The 19,964-nt window shown below is 36.9% G+C and overlaps 2 protein-coding genes across 3 annotated transcripts in view; one reads left to right on the forward strand and one right to left on the reverse strand.

Annotated features, from left to right (window-relative positions):
• LOC123549123 (ubiquitin carboxyl-terminal hydrolase CYLD-like) overlaps positions 1-19,291 on the reverse strand; it is a 158,056-nt gene extending 138,765 nt beyond the window's left edge. Inside the window, exons 1-2 of one of the 2 annotated variants that reach the window (XM_045336961.2) lie at positions 18,577-19,291; positions 9,914-10,234 (exon numbers count right to left, since the gene is read on the reverse strand). In XM_045336961.2, coding sequence (XP_045192896.1) covers positions 9,914-10,234; positions 18,577-19,026 — 771 coding nt within the window. In that variant the 5' untranslated portion in view covers positions 19,027-19,291. The remainder of the gene's footprint in view (positions 1-9,913; positions 10,235-18,576) is intronic. The other variant, XM_045336960.2, reaches the window with a different exon arrangement.
• LOC123549125 (peptidyl-prolyl cis-trans isomerase B-like) overlaps positions 19,284-19,964 on the forward strand; it is a 67,919-nt gene continuing 67,238 nt past the window's right edge. Inside the window, exon 1 of the mRNA XM_045336967.2 lies at positions 19,284-19,423. Within this exon, the coding sequence (XP_045192902.1) occupies positions 19,364-19,423 (60 nt within the window). The 5' untranslated portion in view covers positions 19,284-19,363. The remainder of the gene's footprint in view (positions 19,424-19,964) is intronic.

Consider the following 19,964-nt stretch of genomic DNA (forward strand, 5'->3'; position numbering starts at 1 on the left):
ATTATATATTGTGGAAGAAATTTAGGTAGGTTTTATGTCTTCTCTAAAGTTATTTTTAAATGAAGTAATCAAAATTCAAAACAGAAACACATCATTTGACCTTATTTTTTCAATGTTGAAGTATGAATTCTGTCTCATTAAATCTGTTTACTTGAGACACCATAGAAAAAATGATATTAACATTTTTATTTTGTGTTTTATAATTTGTTACCAATAGTTTAATGTTTCTTCTATTGAAATTAATGGTAAAATGAGTTCTCTGCAAACGTTTTAAACAGTGGCTATCACTTTGAAATTTGTCTCTACTTGAGCTTGAGGAGATACCGTAAGTTATTCAAAATTTATAAAAAACGGCACGGTAAAAGTTGTTTAAAATTTGCAAAATAGTGCAAAACACGGTTACCTTTCAGAATATACCAAGCAAAGGCCATTTTGTAAACATTACTATTAGTGACCTAATACCTTAAAATTAAACTAGATGCCCACGGCAACATGTCCAGCCCGTCAGCTGTCAAAAGGACTGGTAGTTGCACACAACACTCTGTCTCATTGAGGCAAACATTTATGCCAAATAAAAACAAGAGCGCCGCCAAGCAGGGCAATATACGCCCGAAGGGTTACATCAGAGGATGGGAGCAAAATTTAAAGAACTTGACTGTTGAAGCCCAAAGGACAGGAACAAAAGAAAGAAGAAATTCCAAAAAAAAAAAAAAATTCTTACCAGTTAAAGTAATGTCAAAATACATCTAAAAATTGGATGTACCATCCATTTTGTACCACAGAAAAATGGTCTCGGTTTTTCCCTACGGCCAATAATAAAAAAGTTTCAAAATAAGCTATTTATAGTAACAAAAAAGGGAAGTAATTCAAAAACAAAAATTACTGTAAGAGAACAAAAAAGGATCTGCAAAATAAAAACTAGAGCTATCACTAAAGGTGATGAATGTACCCCCCGCATGCACTGACACAGTACATTGCAATTTGACGCACACAAGATTGCATAATTATGTGGACTGTATGTATATAGACTGTATGTATACAGTATAGTAACAAAAAACAAAGTCCCATAACTATGCAGAATATTTATCTAAAAGAATGTAACATGCACCATGCACAACTAGGGTTGGTACTGATCACTTGTGTGAAGTTTCAATAAATTGTGTGTAAGGGTTTGGTAGATTAGGCACGCACAAGATTGCATATGCAGACTGTATGTACATAGTATGTTAACAAAAAAACAAAGTCCCATAACTCTGCAATTTTTGTCGCTGAAAGAACCTAACATGCCCCATGCACAACTACTGTTGTTACTGATCACTTGTGTGAAGTTTCATTAAATTGTGTCAAGGGGATGAGGAGAGATGGTGCGCACAAGATTGTGTCTATGTATATAGTATAGTAACAAAAAAACAAAGTCCCATAACTCTGCAAATTTTTTTTCTGAAAGAACCTAACATGCCCCATGCACAACTACTGTTGTTACTGATCACTTGTGTGAAGTTTCATTAAATTGTGTCAAGGGGATGAGGAGAGATGGTGCGCACAAGATTGTGTCTATGTATATAGTATAGTAACAAAATAACAAAGTCCCATAACTCTGCAAATTTTTTTTCTAAAAGAACCTAACATGCCCCATGCACAACTACTGTTGGTACTGATCACTTGTGTGAAGTTTCATTAAATTGTGTCAAGGGGATGAGGAGAGATGGTGCGCACAAGATTGTGTCTATGTATATAGTATAGTAACAAAAAAACGAAGTCCCATAACTCTGCAAAAAATTTTTCTAAAAGAACCTAACATGCCCCATGCACAACTACTGTTGGTACTGATCACTTGTGTGAAGTTTCATTAAATTCTGTCAAGGGGATAAGGAGAGATGGTGCGCACAAGATTGCGTCTACGGACAGACGGCCAGACGGACAGACAGACAGACAACCTGAAACCAGTATACCCCCCCTTACAACTTTGTTGTCGGGGGGTACAACAAGCACTGCAATGCAGAGCAATATACACAAAGCAAAGTCATATATGACCTTTGACCCGTAAGTGTGACCTTGACCTTGAAGCGAGTCAACCAAAACATGCGCTCTGCACATCGCCTCAGTGTGGTGAATATTTGTGCCAAGTTTCTTTGAAATCATTCAAGCAGTTCAAAAGTTACAGAGCAGACACGAAACACACTCATATGACCTTTCACTCCTAAGTGTGACCTTGACATTGAAGCTAGTCATCCAAAACAAGCGCTCTGCGCGTGGTCTCAGTGTGGTGAACATTTGTGCCAAGTTTCTTTGAAATCCTTCGAGCAGTTCAAGAGTCACAGAGCTGACATGAAATACACTCATATGACCTTTGACCCCTAAGTGTGACCTTGACCTTAAAATGACACATCCAAAACATGCGTTCTGCACGTCGTCTTGGTGTAGTGAACATTTGTGTCAAGTTTCTTTAAAATCCTTCAAGGGGTTCAAGAGTTACAGAGCTGACATGAAATACACTCATATGACCTTTGACCCCTAAGTGTGACCTTGACCTTAACATGACACATCCAAAACATGCGCTCTGCACGTCGTCTTGGTGTAGTGAACATTTGTGTCAAGTTTCTTTAAAATCCTTCAAGGGGTTCAAGAGTTACAGAGCGGACACGAAATTGCTAACGGGCGGACGGACGGACGGACGGACAGACAGACACCGGGACCCTAATAAAATACGTCCCTTCGGGCGTATAAAAAGATTGCAAAAAGTTACAAAAGAAGTTATTTGTAGTAACAACAAAGGGAAGTAAATCTTAAAAAAACTAGAATGTGTCTGTAGGACACAGGGTGTGCCCCCCACTGGTACATTTGTCACAAATAAGGGGCAATAATTCAAACGTTTGCAATCTTAATGGGGTATAGCCTCAACAAACATTTTATGAAAAGGGTTCATTATTCTAGGCCCTATACTTTTTGAGCTATGAGCATCTCAAACAAAAAATCTACTATTTCTGCTATTTCAAGGGCCATAAATCTGTAATAAGAGTAAGATTCTTAAGAAGAATGCCAAGTGTGCAAGGCCACATCATGATAAAGACTCCTGCAAGGTTTCCTGAATTTACACCTAATACTTTTTGTGTTAGGCACATAATCAGGTGAAAAAGTGCATTTTGTTTACTATTTCAAGAGCCATAACTTTAAAAATAGGGGGTGGAACCAGCCAAAAAATGAGAGGTGTGCAAGTTTATATCATGATAAAGACTTCTGCAAGTTTTCAACCATTTATATTAAATACTTTTTGAGCTAGGTGCGTCACAAGGTGAAAATGTACATTTTTGACTATTTCAGGGGCCATAACTCTAAAAATAGGGGGCAGACCCAAATGAAAAATAGGAGGTGCACAAGTTCATATCATGATTGAGACTCATGCAAGGTTTCATGAATCTATATCAAATACTTTTTGAGCTAAGCATGTCACAAGGTGAAAATGTGCATTTTTTACTATTTCAGGGGCCATAACTCTTAAAATAGGGGGCGGAGCCAGATAAAAAATGGGAGGTGCGCAAGTTCATATCATGATTAAGACTCATGCAAGGTTTCATGAATCTATATCAAATACTTTTTGAGCTAGGCATGTCACAAGGTGAAAATGTGCATTTTTGACTATTTCAGGGGCCATAACTCTAAAAATGGGGGGCAGAGCCAGATAAAAAATAGGAGGTGCGCAAGTTCATATCATGATTAAGACTCATGCAAGGTTTCATGAATCTATATCAAAAACTTTTTGAGCTAGGCGTGTCACAAGGTAAAAATGTGCATTTCTGACTATTTCAGGGGCCATAACTCTGAAAATAGGGGGCGGAGCCAGATGAAAAATAGGAGGTGCGCAAGTTCATATCATGATAAAGACTCATGCAAGGTTTCATGAATCTATATCAAATACTTTTCGAGCTAGGCGTGTCACGAACTTCGGACGGACGGACGCACAGACGGACGGACGCATGGACAAGACCAAATCTATATGCCCCCACCACTCATGGGGGGGCACAAAAAATATTCTAAGTCCACACAAAAATCCTTACCTACTGAGATAGTCGAAATACACCTCAAAATTGGATGTAACATGCATGTTGTACTACAGAAAAAAGGTCTTGATTTTTCCTATGACCAGTAATAAAACAAGAGGACCATGATGGTCCTGAATTGCTCACCTTCTCCACATGACCCAATTTCCATGAAGATCCATTGAAAAATATGGCTTCTAGAGAGGTTACAAGGTTTTTCTTTTATTTGACCTAATGGCCTAGTTTTTGAAGGCACATGACCCAGTTTGAACTTGACATAGATATTATCAAGGTGAACATTCTCAACAATTTTCATGAAGATCTCATGAAGAGTATGGCCTCTAGAGAGGTCACAAGATTTTTCTATTTTTATACCTACTGACCTGACGACGGACGCCGCGCGATCACAAAAGCTCACCTTGTCACTTTGTGACAGGTGAGCTAAAAGGTTACAATATAAGCTATTTATAGTAACAACAAAGGGAAGTAATTCTAGATTTTTGCGCATGACACTCCATCTCATGATGGTGAACAACTGTGCCAAGTTACATCAAAATCCCTCTATGCATGAAAAAGAAATGTTCCGGACAATGTCATTCTTGTATCTGACCTTTGACCTTTAAGTGTGACCTTGACCTTAGACGTAAGGACCTGGTTCTTGTGCATGACACTCCGTCTCATGGTGGAGAACATTTGTGCCAAGTTACATCAAAATCCCTCCATGCATGAAGAAGAAATGCTCCAGATAAAGTTGTCATTCTTGTATCCTTTGACCTCTAAGTGTGACCTTGACCTTAGACCTAGGTACCTGATTCTTGCGCATGACATTCCGTCTCATGATTGTGAAGAATTGTGCCAAGTAACATCAAAATCCCTCCATGCATGAAGAAAAAATGCTCCGGACAAAGTCGTTATTGAATTTGACCTTTGACCTCTAAGTGTGACCTTGACCTTTGAGATAGGAACTTGGGGTTTGCGCTTGACACTCCGTCTCACTGAGGTTTACATTCAAGCCAAATATAAACAAGATTGCTCCATGCATGTCAAAGTTATGGTCCAGACAAACAAATCCGAACGGACGCACACAGGGACGCACGCACATACACCGAACAGCCATTTGGACAACTATATCTTCGCTTCCACAAGCGTGCTCGACAAAAACGTTCGGTTTTGTAACGAATCTTTATTGCCAGTAACAATGTTCTGTTTGGTTCGAAAACGTTTGCATTATAGATTTTTTAAAACTGCACAACTTTTCCACGTGAATACATTGTATACAGAAACAGTGTACAAAGGTTCTCTTTTGATGTTTTTTTTAAAGTAAAGGTCCAGTGCATAAGGTTCAATGATCAATAAACATTTCTATATATTTGTGTGAATTACAAACTGCTAATATTTCAGTAATTATTTTTATTGAGGAATTAATGTAAAATGATATGTTGGGTGAAAAGTTGAGTGGTCTTCGGAAGTACTGAGCACAAATTCTGGATGTTTTTTCTTGTCTATTTCAGGTAAAGACTACACAAGAATTAGTGTCTGATTAGTTTTCCTGCAATATTCCTGCACAAGGAGTTTTTAACATTTTTCTGTTTATACATATTTACCTAACGTGTTCCCATTATTGTTCTGTCCTTACCATATATGGCTAATTATTATTACGTAGTATTAGTACTACAAGTATGTGGGCCTCTGACGAACTGGAAGATAAGACACAACTGATGAACTGAGAAAAGGTAGACATCTAGAACTTTGTGGACACAAAATTATTTTTATTACCATTAAAATTATGAGCTATATATGGCAAGGTCAGAACAAGCAATGACAGGAACATGAAAAAAGGCGGGACGACAACTGGATGCACCACTAGTAACAGTGCTGACAGAACATAATTGTGTCGAAAAAACATACATGTAAAGTCGAAGATACATTACGTCGGAGATATATAACGTCAGAGATAAATAATGTCGGATACATATAACGTCAGAGATATATAACGTAAAAGATACACAACTATGATTTAGAAATATTGCCTTATGCAGCTTATATATACTACTTGTACTTGTCTGTGACTAAGATATCCTTGGAGAATTTATGGTGCTTACCTGACATAACTCCAAAGACTTCTCATTCAGATTGATATTTTTGTTTCATCATGTTTAGTTAACTCCAGGAGCAAAGGTCATTTATAAGGATACAAATGTGTAGATATTAATTATCATCAATATATTAGTATCGTCAAATATAAATTTTTTGTAAAAACAAACAATTTTGATATGATGGATATTTTAAAGATGTTTGAATTTTCTTAGGGTGTAACCACCCATGTTAAATGTTATTTAACGACTGCTATTGTAACAGTTAATAAAACCTTTTAAGTACACAGAACACTAACATGTAAACTAATAATAGCTTGAGGGTTAATGAAATGTGCAGCATCCCTCACCCACCATCCCCACCCCAACAAAACCTACAATAAGGCAGAACTTCACTTTACAGTACAGTATGTAGAGACATTGGATTGACTCAAGCATGATCCGAAGGACCAGAGAAAAAATAAACAACACTGAGACCAAATAAAGGGGGAATTTTTTCGGTCATCACATGGCACTTAAGACTGTTGTAATAGTTAATAAATAAGCAAGAGGATGTAAAATAACAGACTCTGTCTATTTGAATTTGAACAAAAACTTCATATTCGTCTTTTTCTCAAACACAAAATTCACCACTGACGTTTACTCGAATTAGAAACAAGAGCTGTCAGTGGAAAGCGCACTCGACTATTCTCAGAGCTTGATAGTATAATATAAGCTATGAGTAAAACTTTAACATTACAATAAGCATATTCTAAGTCAGGGGCCATAATTCAGTCAAAATGCTTGATAGAGTTGCCTCCTCCTTTTTACAGACTGGGGTCATGATGGTAAACAAGTATGCAAAATATGAAAGCAATATCTCAATGGACTTTGAAAATATTTAGGGTGGTACGCAAACTTTAACATTTATTCTAAGTCGAAAAGGGGCCATAATTCAGTCAAAATGCTTGATAGAGTTGCCTCCTCCTTTTTACAGACTGGGGTCATCATGGTAAACAAGTATGCAAAATATGAAAGCAATATCTCAATGGACTTTGAAAATATTTAGGATGGTACGCAAACTTTAACATATATTCTAAGTTGAAAAGGGGCCATAATTCAGTCAAAATGCTTGATAGAGTTGACTCCTCCTTTTTACAGACTGGGGTCATGATGGTAAACAAGTATGCAAAATATGAAAGCAATATCTCAATGGACTTTGAAAATATTTGGGGTGGTATGCAAACTTTAACATTTATTCTAAGAGGAAAAGGGGCCATAATTCAGTCAAAATGCTTGACAGAGTTGCCTCCTCCTTTTTACAGACTGGGGTCATGATGGTAAACAAGTATGCAAAATATGAAAGCAATATCTCAATGGACTCTGAAAATATTTGGGGTGGTACACAAACTTTAACATTTATTCTAAGTTGAAAAGGGGCCATCATTCAGTCAAAATGCTTGATAGAGTTGCCTCCTCCTTTTTACAGACTGGGGTCATGATGGTAAACAAATATGCAAAATATCAAAGCAAAATCTCAATGGACTTTGAAAATATTTGGGGTGGTACGCAAACTTTAACATTTGTGTGACGCCCACGCTAACGCCGACGCCAGGGCGAGTAGGATAGCTCCCCTATTCTTCGAATAGTCAAGCTAAAAATGCAACTGTGTCTATTGTTTACAGAAAAAGCAAACATTACAACAATATGCGGAATTCCGTAAATGAAAGATATGTAACTAAGCCTTACAAAAGTGTATATTAAATATTCCTTTAATATGTAATGAAAATATTAAATCAAAGACTCAACTATAGTCATCTTATCAAAGGTTGTTAACAAATAAGTTGTCAACAAATAAGATAGTTATTATATTATTAAACTTATTACAAACAAATTACAATAATTTGATTAGTAGTAATCGTTAACAGTGTAAAGAAACTTACAAATAATTTCTAAACATCTGAAAACTGACAAACAAGCGAAACAAAAGAGCGTATTAGGTACCGTAATAAATAAAACAGAGCAAGAAACAGGTGTTAGTAAAACATAATTTGTAATGTAATTGTTAGAAGAGGTGCAAATAACATAAAATTTAAGTAACAATCAATTTAGAAATGAACAATAAGATCAAAGATTTATACACTTACAATGACCTGAAAATAGAAATAAAACTGTTGAAACAAAACAAAGAATATGCAACTCTAATTAGATTTTACAGAAAATACAAAACAATATGATATCTACTATTATATATCATCACATCGTGACTGATTACGCGTATAGGGACGAGATATACATTCGAAATAATTAGTAAGTACATGTATAGACATTTTAAGCATTTAAATTTACAAATTATGAAAAAAAAAATTCTTTCAAAAAGTATTAAATGAACACCTGGGTTCCTCGCAGCCGACCACCACGGAACATCGCATCCGTCCATCGCAACGCACGGCGTTCGCTGCTTCCGGCAATGACCATTCCTGACCACCCAAAATATCCAATATGGACATAAAAACGAACACGCGAAACTGAATCGCGGCGACGGGTATTCAAATGAAGGTTTCGCGCTGGCTGTACTGTACATAATTATAGAAAACTGGACCATATTTCTTAAACACAAATCATCTTACTTTAAACATAATTTCATTTTTAAATTTGTGAGAAAATTGATGAAAGATCACATGTATTGTATTTTATGAGTTAACAGGGAAGTAATTTCATTTACCTATGAAAAAAGAAAGATAACTTAGGTGCCTGTGACCTTGACCTTTGAGGCATGGGTTTGGGTGTTGCACAAGACACATGGCTTGTAATGGTGAATATCTAAACCAAACTATTTGGATGTACATTTATGCATACCAGACAAAAAAAAGATCTTTTATCTCAAAGTCAACATTTACCTTGAGCTAGAGGTCTGAGTCTATAAGAAATAGATCAGTCCCACCAACTAAAAAGTAGCTTTGGCTCAACGCTCTAGACCACTGCGCCACCGTGGAATTTTCTAAGTGTAAAGATTAACGTGGAATTTGCTAAGTGTGAAGATTAGATAAGTTATCCTGACCTCGAACTTGACCCCAATCATCCCATATACAATCCCAACCTTGGTTTTCCTATAAGCTACCTATAGGCCAAGTTTAATTTCAATACATCAATATAAACTAAAGTTATTGTGCGGAAACCAATTTTTCTTTTTTTAGCAACAGCGACCTTGACCTTGACCCAAATGCAATCCCAACCTTCGCCTCCTTACCATCTATCTACAGGCCAAGTTTGGTGTCTATATCTTGTTCCAAACTATAGTTATTGTGCCGAAACCAAGTTTGACGCCTGCCCGCCCATCCAACGACACAACCCAATCTAATAAACGGTTTCTATGAAAACCTGGTTAAATATGAAGGAAAGTACTTTTAATATCCCATTCATTTTATGATCAAAGTTGCAATCCATGGATTCATATCCCAATGAGATAGCCATTTTGGCATAAACCATGAACTGACGACCTAGTTTAAGATCTAAATTTCAGAGAGGAAGACAATCTGATAGTTTTTATAAAGATCAAATGGAAAATGAGGATTCTAGAGCGTTGACAAGGTAGCCAGTCCACTTAGCTCAATATGGAGAGTGCAGATCTATGGATTGCAAGTTCTATCCATGACCTTGACCTATGACATGAATAAGGCCAAGTCTAGTTTACAGTATGTTATGTCTTTTGTTTAAACTAGGCATATAGAATTCTTTCATATATTTGATGTAGTAACTGGAAGCTGACAATCATTAATAGGGACTGATGACGAAATAACGTACAAATTCAACTCCAACAGTGATGTCGTCATCTGCTCTGCAATCTGGAAGTAGCCCAATCCACTTGACAACTCCTGCTTCTGGTCCTTCATCACTTATCCACACAATTCTATCACCCATCTTTAATCCATAAGCATTTTCTTTCCCGTACTGACTGTACACATTTGCAGCGCTGGCTCCGGCTATGTCTGACTGACGCTGTGGAGGTGGCCCTTTATGTTGCCGAATTCTGTGAAGACCCACAAATAATGCTGACTCTGGAGCACATTGAAAGTAACGCTGATTCCTGAACATTCCGTCACTGTGACCTTGACCTTTGTTGTACTGAATGAGATAAATACAGTCAATGTGTAAAATGTTTAATTTAGTATTAGCTAATTTATATTAGATTTCACTCCATGACAAGGTAGCCATGGTCAGCTTGCTGCTGAGTCAGAGAAAAATGGTCAAGAGACAGGATGCTTGTCCCTCCATACTGATATTGTTAACAATATCTCAGAAGCCTACATTACATTTATCTTCCTCCAATATACGGCCTGTAAACACTGGCCTTATGGAGGTGAGTTGAAATTAAGAGCCAATTCAACTTCAGAGGCGTCGCTAATGACCAGAACTATACAAGAAATGTAAATAAACGAAGAAGGTGATATGCCTTTTTACTTTCTGTAACAAATTTAAGACTTTATTTAAAAAAACGGGCAATGACGTTCCACCAAGAAATTGTTATACTTTTTATTTATGCAGGTCGACTTTCAGAGAGCTAGCATTTCTTGACGAGAGGACCTTTGAAAGTTGTGAAATAGGACTGGTTGGAACCAAAAGTAGGCATGTGACTATATATTTCACACTAGTGTACGCAAATGAAAGATTTAAAAGTCATCGTACGGATCTTGTTGAAAAGAATGTCTTATAATTGTATAATCTACTTGATTTACGGACAGGTTTCATCCACCTATGTGCATTTGTGACCGGAAGGAGGAGTCAGCGCTGCAGAGGTGGCATTTTGAACCAGACACTCAGCATGCTATCCAGTTTTTTTTGAAGATGCACCACAAAATAACTGTATTCTTTTGTATTTCCAAGATGGTAATTATACATGCTTTGCATTATTGAAGAAAATGAGAAATAACAAGCATCTAGTTACAAATTGACAGTGACATATATAAGGCCAAGACAATGTGTTTAGACCACACTTCGTTTCCACAGTGTAAGATAGTTATTATTCATGTTTATAAAACTATACTGAGAAGAGAATGACTGAATAAGTTTGCAGATGAAGTTGTGAAAACACATTAATTCAAGGAGGGCCTAAATTGTCTACATAGAATAGCTGTATAATACCAGTATTATCAGAATGATTTGCACCAAGTTCATGTGGGAGGAAAAAGTAGGTCACTAGGTCGTGGTGAGTCTTTAAACTGTATGAGAGATATTTGCATTTCTAAATGCTTCTGCTGTGATTTCTGGTTATGATGGTTCTAGCATGAAAACATAGACACAGGTAAGCCTATGGCAGTTATATGCTATGAAGAATCATAACCACCTCTGAAAAATCATGACATCATCAACCGAATCATAACACTGAATATACTGCAGCATTTCATTCGTAAACTATGCTCTCAAAACATTTTGAGAGAACAACAATTGAAACGTTTGGGAATCATTAATCGATTGATGCCGCTATTTGCAAGAAAACTTATATATGTTCGAAAACACTAGCAAAATGCAATGCTTGTGGTTCTGAATCGCTGAAATGTCATCAGGTGTACAACTTCTAAAGTTAACAGGCAGTATAAACAGTCGGTCTCAGCAAGGGAAATTGTGTATGTATGCCTGTAATCATTATTCAATCGGGCAACGAATAGCATTCGCTGATTTTTCATACACAGTAATATAAGAAAATAACGTAAGATTTGCTTACCTGTGTCTATGTTTTCACGCTAGAACCATCATAACCGGAAATTACAGCAGAAGCATTTCCATACAAAAGCGACTTGTTATGATTCTGGAGATTACCAGGCATGATTGTAAATGTCTAATAGTGCTAGAACATAGGGTCATTAAACTGATTAGTTGTATATGATATTTTCCATTTAAGGGAACTCTCCCACTCGACAACAGTTTTCATGGTCAATGACTATGTGGCAATGGTTATGATTACTTTTAGTTTATTCTTGAAATTATTCTTTTATTTTAAATTTATCAATAAGACTATCAACAAGAGGGTCATGATGACCCTATATCGCTCACCTGTTAAACTTGGCCTTGGAATTATCAAGATAAACATTCTGACCAAGTTTCATGAAGATAGGGTCATAAATGTGGCCTCTACAGTGTTAAAACTTTTCCTTTGATTTCAGTGGTGACCTAGTTTTTGACACCAAATGACCCAGTTTCGAACTTGGCCTAGGAATCATCAGGATAAACATTTTTACCAAGTTTCATGAAGATATGGTCAAAAATATCGCCTCTAAAGTGTTAACAAGTTTTTCCTTTGATTTCAGTGGAGACCTAGTTTTTGAAACCATATGACCCAGTTTTGAACTTGGCATAGGAATCATCAAGATAAACATTCTGACCAAATTTAATGAAGATAGGGTCATAAATGTGGCCTCTAAAGTGTTAACAAACTTTTCCTTTGATCTGACCTGGTGACCTAATTTTAGACCCCCACATGACCCAGTTTAGCTTGGCCTAGAGATCATTGAGATAAACATTCTGTGCAAGTTTGTGTCATATCAAAGCATAAATGAAACCTCTATATGGCTGAAAGGGCCAAAATAGAAAATATGCACCTTTAAGGGGCAGTGACTCTAGAACCCATTAGGTAATCTAGCTGGTTTTCGAAAGGAACAGATATCTTATTATGACTTAAATTGTGTATAAGTGTAGTTAAAATTGAATGTTAAATGTCACTTCTATCATGTTCACAAGGTAAAAATTAACAAATTTTGACTCTTTCAGAGGTCCATCAGGGGCCGTAACTCCAGAACCTATGATTGGATCTGAAGGATTCTTCATGGAATCCAAGATTTATTGTTATATATTTTGCAAGTTTGTATCAAATCAAACCATAAATGAAGTCTCTATATGGCTGCAAAAGCCAAAATAGCAAATTCTGGCCCTTTAAAGGGCCATAACTCTGGAACAAATGATGGGATCTGGCCAGTTTTCGAAAGGAATCGAGATAATAAGTCAATACAAGGTGTGTGCAAGTTTGATTCAAATCCATTGCAAAATGTGGTCTCTATTGTGTTCACAAGCCTAAACAGCAACTTTTGGCCCTTTAAGGGGCCATAACTCTAAAAACCATGATGGGATCTGGCCAGTTTTCTAAAGAAACCGAGACATTACGCCAATACAAGTTGCATGCAAGTTTGATTGAAATCAATTGCAAAATGTAGTCTCTATCGTGTTCACAAGAAATTGTGGACGGACAGACGCCGATGGACGAAGGGCGATCACAATTTAAGCTCATCTTGTCACTATGTGACAGGTGAGTAATAAAACTTAAGCCACACTTCAGTTTTACTGATAGTCTTATGGATGGACTTTCTAATAGTTTGACTAAAGAAATATGAAAATAGATGACATAAAGCTAGTATCCCAATTGGTCTAAAGATAATAATCAAATCGAAAATGTCATGTTTTTTTAGATATTTATCCCCTGTTAAAATAGGAGGGATATAGTGTTACCAATGACTGTATCCATTTGTCTGTCATACTACAGCCTTAGCTGTGTGTATAAAAGTCATACTGAGATAATATTTAGGTAATGAGGAGAAGTACGTTCAGCTAACCTATCCATAACCTGCACTTTAACACAACAGTTATTGCCTCTGAATTAATAAAAATTGCAATATGTTTCATTTCTCATGAATGCCCATGACGTCTCTTTCACATTGAATACCGATTCATTTAACACTTTAACTCTAATTTTAACAAGAGCTTGTAGAACACGAAATGCCCCCCTTGATGCATTCAGTAATTGCACAAGGAACAGAAATTATTTGGTCACTGTACACAAAAGTTGTGCTGTTCTGGGTCAATGTGACCTTGACCTTTGACCTCAAAATCAATAGGGATCATCTGCTGGTCATGAAAAACCTCCCTATTAAGTTTCATGATCCTAGGCCCAAGTGTTCTCAAGTTATCATCCAGAAACTGTTTATTGTTCTGGGTCACTGTGACCTTGACCTTTGACCTACTGACCTCAAAATCAATAGGGATCATCTGCTGATCATAACCAACCTCCCTATCAAGTTTGGTGATCCTAGGCAAAAGCGTTCTCAAGTTATTGTCCAGAATTGGTTTAACTGTTCTGGGTCACTGTGACCTTGACCTTAAATCTACTGACCTCAAAATTAATAGGGGTCATCTGCCAGTCATGATCAACCCTCTATCAAATTTGATGATCCTAGACCTAAACATTCTTGAGTTACAAAAAATGTATCACCAAGAAACGGTTTCACTGTTCTGGGTAACTGTGACCTTGACCTTTGACCTACTGATGTTAAAATCAATAGGGGTCATTTGCTGGTCATGATCAACCTTCCATCTGTATTATACAAATTTTTTTGCAAATGCAGTGTTTCTAGATACATATCATGACAGTTTACACTTTCATATCTGTATATACTTCATAATGATACCTGTGTTGATGCAATGTTTCTAGATATGTTATATGTCATGACAGTTCACACTTTCATATCTGTATATACATGTACTTCATAATGATGCAATGATTCTAGATACAGGTTATATATCATGACGGATTAAACTCTCATATCTGTATATAGCATATAATTCATAATGATACTTGTGTTGATGCAGTGTTTCTAGATATGTCATGACAGATATGTTATGTCACGACAGTTTACACTTTCATATCTGTATATACTTCATGACGATACTTGTGTTGATGCAATAATTCTAGATACATGTTATATATCATGACAGATTGCACTTTCATATCTGTATATAATGCTACTTGTGTTAATGCAATGTTAAACTTTCCAGATACATGCTATATATCATGACAGTTCTTTCATGTCTATATATAATGATACTATGCCATGAATCACACTTGCATATATTATGCTTATACATATTTATATATAACTTGTAAGGTGTGGAGTGTGGATGGTGGATGGTTCCCCGACCCACACACACCTATGACGGGGATAATAAAAGTATCAGAACCTTAAAAAAAAAAAAAAAAAAAAAAAAAAAAAAAAAAAAAAAAAACCTTCCTTTTAAGTTTTATGATCCTTGGCCCAAGCGTTCTCAAGCCGTTTAACTGTTCCAGGTCACTGTGACCTTGACCTATAACCTACTCACCTCAAAATCAATAGGGGTCTTCTGCTGGTCATGACCAATCTCCCTATTAACTTTTATGATCCTAGGCCCAAGCGTTCTCGAGTTAACATCCGGAAACCGTTTACCTGTTCAAGGTCACTATGACCTTGACCTTTGACCTTCTAATCTCAAAATCAATAGGGGTCATCTGCTGGTCATGACCAACTTCCCTATCAACTTTCATGATCCTAGGCCGCAGCGTTCTTGAGTTATTATCCGGAAAACATTTAACAATTCCTGGTCACTGTGACCTTGACCTTTGATCTACTGATCTCAAAATCAATAGGGGTCATCTGCCGGTCATGGCCAACCTCCCTATCAACTTTCACGATCCTAGGCCGCAGCGTTCTTGAGTTATCATCTGGAAACCAATTGGTCTACGGATTGGTCTACGGACCGACCGACCGGCCGACATCTGCAAAACAATATATCCCTCCTTCTTTGAAGGGGGGCAAAATGAAGAAATAATACAACAAGAGGGCCAAGATGGCCCTAGGTCGCTCATCTGAGTAACACACCATAACAGTGTAAACCTGTTTTACCTAGTGATTTCATGGAGACAAATAATCTGACCAATTTTCATTAAGATTGGACCAAAAAACGTGGCCTCTTTAGTGTAAAGAAGCATTTTCTTTGATTTGATCTAGTAACCTAGTTTTTTACCCCGCATGACCAAGATTCAAACTTGTCCAAAATTTCATGAAAACAACCATTCTGACAAAGTTTCGGGAAGATTGGCGCAAAAAAATGGCCTAGAGACACTCTAGAGAGTGTATACAAGCTTTTCATTTCATTAGACTGGGTGACCTAGTTTTTGACCTCACATGACCAAAATTCGAACTTGACCTAGAGATCATCCAGACAAACATTCTGACAAATTCTCATGCGTTTCAAACTTAAATTGTGAGCCAGATATTCTATTGATCTGGTCTAGTGACCTACATGTAGTTTGTTACCCACATGACCCAGTTTTGAACTTGACCTAGAGATCATCAAGACAAACATTCTGACCAAGTTTCATAAAGATTGAGACATAACTGTGGCCTCTACAGTGTTCACAAACTTTTTTCCTTTGATTTGACCAGGTGACCTAGTTTTTCACCCCACAGGACCCAGATTCAAAACTGACCTAGAGATCATCAAGACAAACATTCTGACCAAGTTTAATAAATACTGAGTCACAATTGTGGACTCTAGAGTGTTAACAATACTTTCTTTTGATCTGGCCTTCTTGACCTAGTTTTTGACCCCACATTACCCAGTTTCAAACTTCACCTAGAGATCATTAAGACAAACATTCTGACCAAGTTTCATAACGATATGGTCACAACTGTGGCCTCTACAGTGTTCACAAGCTTTTCCTTTGATTTGACTGAGTGACCTAGTTTTTGACCCAACATGACCCACATTCAAACTTGACCTACAGATCATCAAGACAAACATTCTGACTAATTCTCATGAGTTTCAAACTTAATTGCGGTCTCCAGAGTGTTAACAATATTTTCCTTTGATCTGGTCTAGTGACCTAGTTTTTGACCCCACTTGACCCAGTTTCAAATCTGACCTAGAGATCATCAAGACAAACATTCTGACCAAGTTTCATAAAGATTGGTTCACAACTGTGACCTCTTCTGTGTTCACAAGCTTTTCCTTTGATTTGACTGGGTGACCTAGTTTTTGACCTCACATGACCCAGATTCAAACTTGACCTAGAGATCATCAAGACAAACTTTTGAACAAGTTTCATAAAGACTGAGTCACAACTGTGGCCTCTAGAGTGTTCACAAGCTTTTCCTTTGATCTGGCCTACTGACCTAGTTTTTGATCCCACATGACCCAGTTTTGAACTTGACTTAGAAATCATCAAGATAAATATTCTGACCAAGTTTCATATATATTGGGTAACAATTGTGGCCTCTAGAATGTTCACAAGACAAATGTTGACAGATGTTGGACGACACACACCGCCGGATGCCAGACAATGACCAGTCACGACAGCTCACCTTGTACATTTATGTACCTTAAACAAGAGGGCCCTAGGTCGCTCACCTGAGAAACACACCATAATAGTGTAGTGATTTCACGGAAACAAATATTCTGGCCAATTTTCATTAGGATTGGACCAAAAATGTGGTCTCTAGTTTAAACCAGTATTTTCTTTGATATGACCTAGTGATCTACTTTTTGACCCCAGATGACCCATATTCAAACTTGACCTAGATTTCATCAAGGCAATCATTCTGACCAAATTTTATGAAGATCAATTGAAAAATACAGCCGCTATTACATACACAAGCTTTTTCTTTGATTTGGCCTAGTGACCTACTTTTTAATCCCAGATGACCCATATTAGAAATAACCTAGATATCATCAAGGCAATCATTCTGACCAAATTTTATGAAGATCAATTGAAAAATACAGCTTCTATCGCATACACAAAATTTTTCTTTGATTTGACCTAGTGACCCAGTTTTTCATCCCAGATGACCCATATTCGAATTCGAACTAGATTTCATCAAGGCAATCATTCTGACCAAATTTCATGAAGATCAATTGAAAAATACAGCCTCTATCGCATACACAAGCTAAATGTTGTCAAATGACAAACAGACGTACGCCGGACATCGAGCGATCACAATAACTCACCTGAGCATTGCTAAGGTGAGCTAAAACCTTGTTTTTGTTTGTTTGATTTGGGTTTAACGCCGTTTTTCAACAGTATTTCAGTCATGTAACGGCGGGCAGTTAACCTAACCAGTGTTCCTGGATTCTGTACCAGTACAAACCTGTTCTCCGCAAGTAACTGCCAACTTCCCCACATGAATCAGAAGTGGAGTACTAATGATATCAGACACAATGTCGTTTGTCAAATAGTCACCGTGAACATACGCCCCGCCCGAGGATCGAACTTGCGACCCCGAGATCCGTAGACAAATGCTCTTACCTATTGAGCTAAGCGGGCGGGCTAGCTAAAAACTTGAATGATGAATCAAGATTATAGTTGATAACACAATATTACCTAACTGATGAATCAGGATTACAGTTGATAACACAATATTAATTACCTAACAAAAAGTCCTCTGTTTTAAACAACAGACATACTTAATTAGCATCTGGTTTCAAACAATATTGTAATGATGTCCGAGAGTAAAGTCTAAAAACATAAATTTTCATTTTCAACCAGTTGAACCTAAATCCAAGAGTCATCAAACATTGTAGTCTGCAGGAAGTTGGTACAATATGTCTACATCATGTGTGAGCATTTATACATTGTAGCTTTACCACGTACTATTTATTTAAAATCTTACCACAAGCTCAACACCGAAGTGGATTCCATTAAGACCATGCACATGACCTCTGAATCGCAGTATTCCTATCAAATCTTTTGCGGAGGCTTTATCATAAACTTCAACATAATCTCCAACTTTCATTTTCTGACCTTCCTGCATCCATTCTTTATTCATAAATATTTGATACCTGTCTGCACAAGTTGGCACATTTATTAAAAGTTCATATTCATCTCTGCTAATATCATTGAAATCATCACGGGAACACGTCACCTCCACATCTTCCTGGTCAAGAGTTTCTAAAACAAACTGTAATTGATTTGGTGGAGCAGAGTTTTTGATAACATCCAAAAGTAGTAACAATGTTCCTGGTAGTATTTCTACTTTTGAAGTGGATGATTTCATGAACTTCTTCTCTTTCTTCTTACCCAGGCATTTTGTTAACAGTATACAGAATCTTTCACTAGACATTGTAAAATCAGTACCTTGGTGTCATGATATTCAACCTTTGATTACACACAACATTCCCTAAAAGTAATTAAGGAATTCCAAAAAGGAAATTCCCAAAACTAAAAATAGCTTCAGTAAGATCGAAAGATGAAATTTTCTTCAAGAACGAAATATGACCATGTCACAGCAATTCACACTGCTAGAAGGCCCTGCTACTAAATAAAATGTGATGACCTGACATTTCTTTCCATTTAGATGGAGTGCGGTACTATTTCGCAGTACGTGTAATTTCGAGGTCGAAGCGGTGACCTAAAAAGCGTCTATCCCACTTGATGACACGACGTTGAAACTTAGAAAAATGATTGTTTCATCGGTCTACTTTGCTTTTCTAGTCTTTCCTTGTTTGTCATTAGGATCGGTATAGTTTTATTTTATTTCTTTTACGGTTTTACTAAAGAAGCGTTTATTGATAAAATAATAAAACGCAATGAAAATTCATTGCAAGTTGTCTGATGCCCGGACATTGTTCTAATCGGATCACTTTAACTTCTAGGTCAGACACTGCTATTGTTTTTCGATAGGCTGCTGTTAAAAGGAATGACCCTGTCTCATAAACCCAAAACTGAGAGTTCTTGATCTTGATTGGTTACAGTGAAACATATAAACATTTTACTGCGCCTGCATCAAGTTGCTACTAATGACCGTGTTGTCTATCTATCTATTTATACTGCAGCACTCCTCTTTGTGAGTATTATGTGCAGCTGCGCGCCTATCTATCTATCTATTTATACTGCAACACTCCTCTCTGCGAGTATTATGTGCAGCTGCGCGCCTGTACAAGAAGTTAAAAGTAGATTGGATAGGAGGATAAAAGTAATACATGGTGTGTATTTGTATTGCAAACTTGTATGAATACAGTTGATAGTGTTAAAAACAAGAAGGATTTACAGATAAAAGCA

This window comes from Mercenaria mercenaria, chromosome 6 (assembly GCF_021730395.1).
Source record: "Mercenaria mercenaria strain notata chromosome 6, MADL_Memer_1, whole genome shotgun sequence".
NCBI lineage: Eukaryota > Metazoa > Mollusca > Bivalvia > Venerida > Veneridae > Mercenaria > Mercenaria mercenaria.